This window comes from Silene latifolia, chromosome Y (genome assembly GCF_048544455.1).
Source record: "Silene latifolia isolate original U9 population chromosome Y, ASM4854445v1, whole genome shotgun sequence".
Classification (NCBI taxonomy): domain Eukaryota; kingdom Viridiplantae; phylum Streptophyta; class Magnoliopsida; order Caryophyllales; family Caryophyllaceae; genus Silene; species Silene latifolia.
This window is the reverse complement of record NC_133538.1, coordinates 412,839,234-412,850,709: the sequence shown is the minus strand read 5'-3', so window position 1 is coordinate 412,850,709 and position 11,476 is coordinate 412,839,234. Positions and strand designations below refer to the sequence as shown.

Here is an 11,476-nt window from a genome sequence, read left to right as displayed (position 1 = left end):
ATGAGTTCATCCTTGGGTAGGGGAATGAGGTCTAGTGGTAAATATGGGTTTATACCATACACGACCTCAAATGGGGAGTGCTTTGTTGCATAAGTTGGGGAGCGGTTGTATGCGAACTCAGCGTGAGCGAGTTTCAAGTCCCAATCTTTCTGAGTTTTGCTCACCAGACTTCGCAGCATTGTTCCCAGCGTGCGATTTGTGACCTCCGTTTGTCCGTCCGTCTGGGGATGATGAGAGGTGCTGAATAAGAGCTTGGTTCCCACCCTCTTCCACAACGTTTTCTAGAAGTAGTTTAGGAACTTGGAATCTCGATCGGAGACGATCATCCTTGGGATTCCATGGAGTCGTAAGACTTCCCGAAAATACAAGTCCGCCACATTGCTGGCGTCATCGGTCTTGTGACACGCGATAAAATGGGCCATCTTCGAGAATCGGTCGACTACTACCATGATCGCATCTTTGACTCTCTGTGTTCGCGGTAACGCCACAATGAAATCCATTGATATATCTTCCCAAGGTCGGCACGAGATAGGCAAAAGTATATATTCCCCAGGTTGGAATTTGCTTTTGGCCATGTGACATGTGATGCATTTTCGTACTATCGCTTGCACGTCTCCTTGTAGTTGTGGCCAATAAAAATGTTCCTTGAGGATATCCACGGTTTTGTTTACTCCAAAATGTCCCCCAAGTCCACCTCCGTGGGATTCTCGAATAAGGAGTTCTCGGATCGGAAGTGTTGGCACCAAAAGTCTGCTACCTTTGAAAAGGAAACCATCTTGCGTAATGAATTCATCATGAGTCTCGTTCTTGCAAATCTCGAAGATTTCCCCAAAGTTGGGGTCGTGCTCGTAGGATTCCTTCAATGCCTCGAATCCCAGTAATCGGATATCGAGTACCGTCAATAATGAGTATCGGCGTGAGAGAGCATCGGCCACCACATTACTTTTGCCAGTTTTGTATTTTGAGGAAAAATGGAAGGACTGTAAGAATTCCACCCACTTGGCATGCCTTGAGTTCAACTTTTGTTGCCCATTGATATGTTTTAACGATTCGTGGTCCGAATGTAGGATGAAATGACTTGGTCGGAGATAGTGACTCCAATGTTGTAGGGCTCTTACGATCGCATAGAATTCCTTGTCGTAAGTCGAGTAATTGAGCCTAGCCCCGTTCAGTTTCTCAGAGAAGTAAGCGATGGGTCGCTTTCCTTGCACTAGCACGGCTCCAATTCCAACACCGCTTGCGTCATATTCGACTTCGAACGGGCGGGTGAAATCCGGGAGTGCCAACAATGGTGCCTCACAAAGTTTTTGGATAATCGTTTCGAATGCCTTTTGAGCAGCTGGAGTCCATACGAAAGTTCCTTTCTTTGTACATTCAGTGATAGGGCTAGCGATGGTGCTAAAATCCCGAATGAATCTCCGATAGAATGAAGCAAGTCCGTGAAAGGATCGGACTTCCGTGACAGTTTTGGGAATAGGCCATGACTTGATTGCTTCAATCTTGGATTGATCGACGGAAACCCCTTCCTTAGAAACCTTGTATCCAAGAAAGATAACGCTCTCGACTAAGAACGAGCACTTCTTCTTCTTGCCATAGAGTTGTTGCTCTCGAAGTATGTTGAACACCTTACGAAGATGTTGGAAGTGATCATCCTTGCTCCGACTGTAGATCAAGATGTCGTCCAAGTAAACGACTACGAATCTGCCTAGGAAAGGCTTGAGTATTTCGTTCATGAGTCGCATAAAGGTGCTTGGAGCGTTTGTCAAGCCGAATGGCATAACCGTCCACTCGTATAATCCATGCTTAGTTTTAAACGCTGTTTTCCACTCGTCCCCTTCTCTCATCCGAATTTGGTGATAACCACTCCTCAAATCAACTTTAGAGAAGATCTTGGCCCCATGTGATTCATCGAGCATGTCATCAAGCCTCGGAATTGGAAACCGATACATGATAGTGATGTTGTTCACGGCTCGACTATCGATGCACATTCGCCACGTTCCATCCTTCTTTGGAACAAGTAGCGTAGGGACGGCACACAGGCTCATGCTTTCGCGCACATAACCTCGTTTCATTAGTTATTCGATTTTCCGCTGTAACTCATTTGTCTCCATCGGATTGCACCGATAGGCGACTTTGTTTGGCAAAGGAGCTCCGGGAAGGAGGTCGATTTGGTGTTCGATCCCACGAATAGGTGGTAACCCAGCGGGTAGTTCCTCGGGGAAAACATCCTTGAACTCCTCCAAGAGCGAGGTTAATCGTCCATCCTTGCTTCCATTACTAGGAGTCTCATTGACCACCATTAGGTAAACCTGGTTGCCATTGACAATGGCCTCGTCCACTTCTTTCTCACTAGCAAGCATGGCCATGCTAGTGGTTTTTCCACGCTTGGCACTCATGGAACGCACTTCTCCCGGCGCCATTGGCTTTAAGGTAATTTTTTTTCCCTTACTTACCAACTCGTATTCGTTGCTTCTACCGCGATGCACCACATCCTGGTCATACTGCCAAGGTCGTCCTAATAGGACATGACATGCATCCATTGGTACAACATCGCATAGGATGTCGTCGTTGTAAGATCCCATGGTTAGTGCCACCTTTATTTGCTTAGTGATTTTCACCTTATTCCCGTCATCCAGCCAATGCAGGGCATAAGGCTTTGGGTGAGGTGTCGTGGGTAGTTATAACTTCTCCACCATCTCCTTTGAGGCGACGTTGGTGCAACTGCATCCGTCAATGATTAGGCTACACCATTTGTCTTTCACTTGGCATTTGGTGTGGAATATTTGACTTCGTTGCTCCGTTTCAATGGACGACGTTTGGGCTTGCAGGGTTCGGAGAACCAAAGCACAGTCATAACTAGGAGCGACGTAATCCTCGGCGTTTTCGGCGTGTGCCTCTTCCTCTTCTCCTTCTAGATTAAAAATGCCCTCGGTTCTTTCTTCTTCTTCGAACAGCTCATCACGACACTCCACGGCCTCTCTTAATGTGATGGTTCGTTGATTCGGGCACGCATTTTTGAAATGCCCAAACCCTTGACATTTGAAACACCGAATCTGCGTGTAGCTATTTTCCTTTGAGGCGGGTGGTTTGATAGCAGCACTGGAGGTGGGATTCGTCTTGGGATCGGTGGTATTTCCCGTTGTGCTCGTCCTCGAGTTATTCTCATTCTTCCAAGTCCGGCTATTTTCTCCATAGGTGGTTGCCACCTTCGTCTTTCCTTGTGCCTCCACTTTGAGACACATACTACACAAGGTATCGAAGTCTGAGTAATTCTGTAACTCGACGACATGGGCGATGTTACGATTTAGACCTCGTAGGAATCGTGCCATCCTTATGTCCTCATCTTCCACCAAGTCTCCCATTAAGGCTAGATTTTCAAATTCATTGATGTAATCTAGGACACTTAGCCTTCCTTGGGTAAGATCGGTGATCTTACAATAGGTCGTGAGCCTATGCGTTGTGGGTACATATCTCTTCCGTAATTTTAGTTTAAGCACGTGCCATGATGTTATTTTTGTTTTGCCGGCTCGAACTCTCCTGTTCTTAAAGCTGTCGTACCACAATGAAGCCCCATTCCTTAACTTTAGAACAGCGTATTTGCAACATTGTTCATCATCGAGATCCTTAAATTCAAACATCCGATCCATTTTTCTTTCCCACTCGAGATAGACCTCGGGGTCCGTGCCTCCCGTGAACTCGGGTAGTTCACTGAACTTGAATTCTTCAATGGCTCGTTCTCGTCTCGGCATCCACTTGGAATCGTTTTCTTGTAAATTCCTTAAAGCCTTTTGAAGATTCTTGAGGAAATTGGGATCGTCAAAATTCATTTCGATGTTTTTTTTTTTTGAAAATTTGAAACTCTCTCTCCTTTTTTTTTTTTTTTTTTTGTTTTTGAAGGTGAACAGTGATTTTTGTGTTTTTTTTTGTTCAATTCGTGCCTTCAAGATCCAATCGATTAAACCTCAACTACCTCGCCGAGTTTAATCTTTGAATACCAAGCGCGTTGGATATTCAACTATCAATTGATTGGGACCTCCTTAGGACCATCTTGATTTTTTTGGGGTGATCAAGAGCCGAAGCTCTGATACCAGTTGACGCGTATACGAAGCGGAATACTTAATTGTTTTGTTTTTTGGTTTTGTGTTGTGCGAGAAATACAGGATATTTTCTCCGATTCCTTGTGAAGGGACCGAATTAATGGGATATTTGTTATCACTAGACCTATAGCGACAACAATGGAGAACTAATCGAAAACGCGTCAAGTAATTCAACTCAAACCGCGGAGCGCGTCCTTAGTTCAAGGCAAGACTCGAAAGCATCGACTCTTTGGACAAGATTGAAACTCAAGTTTCTCTCTCTAAAAGGTTTTCTTAATTCTTTTTGATGGTTTACAAATGAGGGGGCTAGGTCCTTTATATAGGACAAAAGCCTTGGCCTCCAAGTAAACATTAAATGCTAGTTTGTAAGTTATAGGATGATTGAATGCATAGAACTTACAACTTAGACTCTTTTGTCAAATCTTATTCAAACTATGTTGAAAAATGCAAAAATATAAAATTGGGTTCTTCTCCCTTGGTGCCACCACACTTCGGCCCTCTCCCCTTGTTTCCATATGATTTTTCTTTTGTTCCCACACGGCATCAAGGGTTTTGCGGGTCTCGAGCTTCAACCGCACATAATACCTCTCTTTTACGCGAACCCATCCAATTTTCATGCAATAAAAATGTATTACTCGGGCTTGGTTTTGTTTGGTGCTCTATGTCGAGCACAACTTCTTCTACTGGGTCCATATCCGCGCCAGCTTTAAAGCGTCCCCATTTAGTAGCTCCATGTTATATGCTTAATGTTGTTGATCCACCTATTCATGATTTCTTTGCTTTATGTTTGAACACGAATCAGGTTGACGCCCCTGCTGCCACGTCAGGACCATGGAGCAAGGAGGTGGATGAGATAGAGAAGTTGATTTATGGAGATGAGCCTCATCCAAAGCCGGTTTAGAGCTTTGATTATGATGTTGATATAGAAGCTGAGCTGGATGCCTTGGAGGCTGATATTTTTAGAGAGAAGTCCGTCAAAGTTTTTGAGGAAGCTCCTATGACGGATGAAGCACCCCATCTCCTTCCTAATGATGATGACTTAAAGAGCAATGAGCATGCTTGCTCATATTTTATATTAGACTTTGAGTTTGATGAGCCGGAAATTTATTCGTTGCTTATTTTCTTTGCTTGTACTATTTATTGATGCTACTTATGTCCGTGTGTAGCACATGCACTATTTTTTTATTTACTACTGCATGCTTTATGTTGTATTGATTATGCCTTGCATGGCGTATGTTTTTAAATGCAGGAAGCTGTCTCGCCAGATAGGTACTCGATCGAGTGGTGATGGGATCGATCGAGTACCCTTGCTTTTTGGCTCTTAAACGTAGCTGGCTTGGTTGGAATTGTGCGGTTGGTCATTTTCCCTTATTTTTGCAGCTGGTTTGGTGGAACTCCTACGCTCTTACCCGATATTCTCTTTCCTTGTATCTACTTTTATTGTATTATCTCTAGTTATTTCCCATTCCTTTTGTTAAGTGTGTCCTGTAGGTTGCTGTGTGATTGCTATGATATAGGCGTCATAATGAGGACACTGTGATATTTAGCTTTGGGGGAGGAGTCTTTAATTATGTTGCGTGATTTACTTTAATGTTGTGTGCAATTAAAACGAAAAAATCCATAAAAATTAAAAAATTTATAAAATACAAAAACATGTTTTTCCTTTATTATTAGGTCGAGTCTTGGTGAATTAAATAACAATGATGCTAAATTGCATTGTCTTTGTGCCATGCTCCGTGTATTCCTTCATGCCCACTCCGCGGTGCTCATTAAATTCCTTTGCTCCACAAATGCATCATTCCTGCATTAAATACCAAATAGCGGAAGTATCGACATTCTAGCATAAAAGGCATGTAATTAATATAAACTAGCATGAAAACCGTATCAAAAGTAACTAAGGGGAGGCATAAATATGTATCTAATTATAACTCATCAAACTCCCCCAAACCATCTCTTTGCTTGTCCTCAAGCAAAGCATCACACAATACAAAAGGCAATCATACAAATGGCGAATAAACGACTCGGAGCTAATGTTGATGCACATACAAATCCCAAGATTTCCATATCTGTAACAAAGTAATGACCAAGGTGTACCAATAATACAAATTCAAAGGCACAGGTAATAGAAAACGCAGCTCAAATCTCATATCATCGTACTATAGACAAATACCAAATACCTTTCGATCTTGCAAGACAAATTAGTCGGATTCTTGCAGATTCACTCGTGCACTCATAATTATGGGTGATTTATATGTGAAAATAGAATGAATTAGAACACTCACTCAACTTATGAAACATGCATGCAATCTAATGTGATAGAAATTTCTCCAACCAATACGCATTCACAATATAGACAAAAGTACATGTATCAAGGACAATAAGGTGGCAAATGGGCAAATGGTATAGAAGTGGTTTGTGCCAATAGCACGTTATGGATATGTGGAGCTAAGACGGTAGTCGCAGCACTAAACAAAAATCAAAACCAAATCTATGATGACAGATACAAATAAACCCAACTTAGAGAAATAATCTTGACTTTACAACACACGAGAGCTTATGAAGTACTCTCCAAATATGCATTAGACTCTAGTAACCAACCTTCTATTCCCTTAACAAATGACAATGAAGCATAAATTTTTCTTTTTCTTCTTTTTCTTTTCTTTCACTTCTTTTTTTTTCGAATTCTTTTTTTCTTTTTCTTCCTTTTTTTTTGCTTCATATTTTTTTCTTCTTTTTCCAATATAAAACATACAACACAATTGCTAAATAATTCTACTACACCCACAAATGACAATATTAGTCCCAATCCCAACCATAGTAGCAAAATAGGCATGATAAACAAGCAACTGCGACTGTCCCGATAAGGTAGGCAAATTCTGGATTTGTAACTATTAGATGGGATATAGAACGGCTACAAGGGTTCAAACGGGCTAACAAAACAAGGGTAATGTATGGCTCATTTGAACGGTAAGAACCGCCTTTCCTCATGTACTTTATCATATGAACGTGTAAAAAATAAGAAACCAATGTCACACTTATGCAGTTTGATATTACATATTCCACAAGGAGAAACCACACTGAAGCCTAAATAACAATGAGACCAGTTTATTGATGTTCCTGGCCTAGGAAGCTCTATCGACCTCAGAATTTAAGTAGTTTACCAACATAATTGTGTCAAATCTAATTAGTATAAGGCATGTCAAATACGATCAAGACTTGAGTTAAGAGCTTTGTTTTCATGAATAACAGGTCAAAACAATGTCCATGGATAACTAAATTGGGATTCAAATCCTCCCCTGTATTAATCATTCAGTATTTTTCATTAGATTAGATTAGCTTTGAGTTCCTATCACATTTATACATTAAACACATTCATTATTTTAGTTTGTTCAATAAAGTTCTTGTTTGGCTCTCGGATTTGCTTTCTTGCTATTCAATTCGGTATTTTCTTCCTCTTTATTTTCTGTACTGCTTTATTTCATTGTTAGTATTTGAATTGTGTAGTTAGAATCCCGAAACCCTAATCTCATTATCGTATTATTATTGCTTTAATTTCAATCATGTTTTCCTTTATGCTTTTTATCAATTTATGCGTTCTTATTAGACCCATTATGCATAGCTAAATCACCCCTTGCTAGTATGTAGGCGAACTTAGCGTAGATGACACTAGAATAGGTGACCCCCGGCTTAGGGCTTGGTCGACCGACTGGCTTATCTGGTCGGTCGACTGAGTCGGTTGGTCGATCGACTGGGGTAGCTGGTCGATCGACTACCTTCGTGTCTGATTTGCTTCGTTTGAATCGTTAAGTGCAATATCTATCAATGAGACCTAGCAGAGACTTGTTAGATGCTTAGCTTTGACTAACCCGTAGATCGAAAGATAGGGAAGGAATTAGATTAACGAATTAAGACGGCTAAATTGCTAGATCAAAAGATAATGTAATTTAGGCATTAGGATCACTAGTCAAGAACAAAAGTTAGTATTAGTGACACCTAGGGACTAATAGCATAGACCTAGAGGGGCTATTAGTTGACTTGGACCGAGAGGACTTGTCATACCCATCACCCACGACTGTATTTCGAGACTTACCTAGACTTATGTGCCATCGTAGCTATAGTGACCCGATCATCCTAGCTCCTTTCTATTATTTATTTACATCATCTTTTTATTTGTTTATTTATTTTGTTTGCATTTAGACTTAGACAAAATCAAAACCCCCTCAAATTGTTACCCTTAGACTAAAATAGAAAGCAACTATTAACTCCCCCGCCTCTCTGTGGTTCGACCCTGTTACCACTAACTTCTGTTAGTTTTAATAGGTATTATGAATATTATTTTTGGTGCACACAACGACAGGCATCAAATTTTGGCGCCGTTGCCGGGGAGGCAGCGGTAGTTTTTATTGTTTTATTATTTTAGTCTTTCTCTGAGTTTAAGGAGCTTTTGTTCCTTAAACTTTTCTCATTGTTTTCGTGTAGTTTTATCTTATGCGCAGGTCTCAACAAGGCGAATTATTTCCCCTTGATCTCGAGCTTGAGAGGACTCTGCGAGTTAAGACAAGGCTATTTCAATAAGCACAGTCCGAGGAAGAGCCTAGTTCTCGGACAAGTTTCTACGAGAACGAGTTGTTTGAAGAAAACCCACCACCATCTCCAGTTTCTTCCACAGAGACCGTCACTTCTCCATTTTCTCTGAGATGGTGAAGAAGCTAGTATGATCACTCCGAGCCAACAGCTGTGAATCTCTATAAGGGATTCGCATTACCAGGGACGGATAGAAAATTTGAGCCGAAACATATGGAGACATTTATTGACTACTGCTGCTCCATACCTCCACCAGCAGGTGTGACCCAGGACCAGGTGAAGGAGACGATGTTCATATTCTCGCTTCGTGATGCTGCTAGGGAGTGGTACCGAGACCTGGACCGAGCTGCTAATGGGATTACCGATTAGAATTCGCTGGCCCTAGCATTCTACAAGAAATATTTTTCTGCCTCGAAGACCAATGCCATTAGAGCTCAGATCACGAGCTTTAAACAGGGTCCCGATGAGAATTTCCATGAGGCATGGGTCCGTTTCAAGAAGTTGGTGCGAACTATTCCGCACCATGGGTTCGAGAAATGGAGCCTATGCAATTAGTTTTATAATGGGCTTTATGACGATCAGAGGGCTATCCTGGATGCTGCAGCTAATGGCAGATTCCAGGAGAATGTTGGAGAAACTAAGGGGTGGAAAATCATTGATGATATGGCCACCCATAAAGCTGAGCATGGAAATTCCACGGGAAATCAAAGGAGAGCTGCTGAATCCCCTTCTGTAGCTGCATTAGAGGCTCTTACGGCGAGATTTGATAAGTACGAGTTGGGAGGAGCATCAAAAGGAGGGATTTATCAAGTGAATCTTTGTGTCGACGGTCCTTTCGTCTGCAAGAGATGTGGAGGAGAAGGACATGTTGCAGATTTTTGTCCTAGTCCCTATGAGTCTTGTGCTGCTTTTCAACATTATAGGCAGACAAACACTTATTTTGAGCCGAATGTCCATCCAAACTTGAGGTGGAGTAGCCAAAACGTCCAAAATCCGACTCCACCCCCAACAAAGAGCAGAGCAAAGCAAAGTTATATGACCCCTTATAAGCAACAACAGTTTCAAAAGCCTCCCTATGTGCCTCAAGAAAGAGCAATTTCAAAGTTCGACATTTCTGAGCTGAAAAACATGGTTCAAAATCTGTCGGGTTTGCTGCAAAAGGAGTCTCAAGCTAGAGAGACTTCTACAAAAATGTTGGAGACTCAGATTGCTCAACTAGCTAGCAAGAGTGCAACTCGAGCTCCTGGGCAACTACCATCGCAGCCGGACCAAAAGAAGGAGACTGTTAATGCTATTACTACCAGGAGTGGGTCTACACTTGAGGGTCCTACAATTGAAAATGCTAAAGGGAAGAAAAAGGCTGAAAAAGGGAAGAGTAAACAAAACGAGAAAAAGAAGAATAGCAGCACTGTTGGTCGACCGACCGTCCCAAGCGGTCGACCGACCACCTCCATTGTTTCAGAAGTGGTTTCTGATGTTCCTGACAATTCTGAGAAAATTGACCCTGGTCGACCGACCAAGGAGGGTGGTCGACCGACCACCAACGCTGCTAATTTCGAGTTGTTTCGTCCCTCTATGCCCGATAACTTGAGAGATTTTCTGTTCCGGAGTGAGAGTACTCCGAGATTCTTGAGGCAAGCTCCAAATGCGGATAGTTCCATTCTAGTCCCATATCCGGAGAGGCTAATTCCGACCAAAGAACAGGCATCTTTCGATAAATTCAAAGATGTGATTCGTAGTTCAAATGTTCAGGTACCTTTCCTTGAGTTGGTCAATCAAGTGCCCGCTTACATGAAATTCATGAAGCAGCTTTTAACTAAAAAGCGGTCACTTGAGCCTGTCCAGTTCGTGGCTTTTACTGAGGAGTCTAGCTCCTATCTTAACCAGATTGCCCCCCGGAAATGAGCTGATCCGGGTAGTTTCTGTGTCCCATGTTCTATTGGCATCTTTCCCATAGAGAAAGCCTTATGTGATTTGGGGGCTAGCATTAGTGTCATGCTCTTAAGTCTAGCGAAGAAATTAGGCTTGACCAAATTTGCCGTGACCAACATGACTGTTCAGATGGCTGATCGCTCTACGGTCTAGCCAATAGGAGTCTTAGAGGACATTCCTGTCCAAATAGGGAAATTCTTTTTCCCTGTTGACTTTATTGTCCTAGACATGCCCGAGGACGATCATATACCTATCATTCTAGGGAGACCATTTTTACACACTGCTGGTGCAATAATTGATGTTGGGGAGCGGACCTTGACCTTTAGAGTGGGCAAACAGTCCATTGTTTTTGCTCAAACCGCTAGAAAGAAGGATCCCATGTGGGCTGTTACATGCAATGCTATTTCTGCTAAACCGTCTTATGTGGTCATTTCTGATGTTCCCACTTTATTGCCTATACCCATTATTCCTGCTGTTGTGACACCTCCGCCCCATATTGGGAGCAAATTGGAGGATGATTTGTTTGTTTCATCTATTGCAGGAGCTGGTTTGGGGAAGGATGAGCTGCCAGTTACTCCAGTTGAGCCTATTGTGCAAAGAGGTGGCCTTGGATGCTTGAGTTATGCCACTGATGAGGAGCCTGAAGAGGATGAGCCGGCCAAAGTTACAGTTTCTGACTTGGAGCTTGAGGAGTCAGATGACAAGTGGGAGCTTGCGTCAGATGTAGATCTGTCGGACGATGTTGTGGATTGGAGTGCTGAGAAGATAACCACCGTGGAGGGCACTTCGTGTAGCCAGAAGCCATGGTCGAAGATTTTCCGCATTTTTCGCGGATAAACATTTTATTGCTTGAGTTTTTAAGA

At 42.4% G+C, this 11,476-nt stretch overlaps 1 protein-coding gene and 1 non-coding gene across 2 annotated transcripts; both read right to left on the bottom strand.

Moving 5' to 3' along the window:
• Positions 1–2,075: 2,075 nt before the first annotated feature.
• Positions 2,076–2,582, bottom strand: LOC141632345 (uncharacterized). The gene has a single exon (XM_074444900.1). The coding sequence runs from the start codon at positions 2,580–2,582 to the stop codon at positions 2,076–2,078; it is 507 nt and encodes a 168-aa protein (XP_074301001.1).
• Positions 2,583–9,104: 6,522 nt separating this feature from the next.
• LOC141636069 (small nucleolar RNA R71) lies at positions 9,105–9,211 on the bottom strand. Its single transcript, XR_012540707.1, has one exon. It is a non-coding gene; the product is annotated as a small nucleolar RNA R71 (small nucleolar RNA).
• Between the last annotated feature and the right edge of the window lie 2,265 nt (positions 9,212–11,476).

Coding starts and splice junctions, on each gene's coding strand:
- LOC141632345 (XM_074444900.1), bottom strand. CDS start 2,582: ATGGGATCTTACAACGACGACATCCTATGCGATGTTGTACCAATGGAT.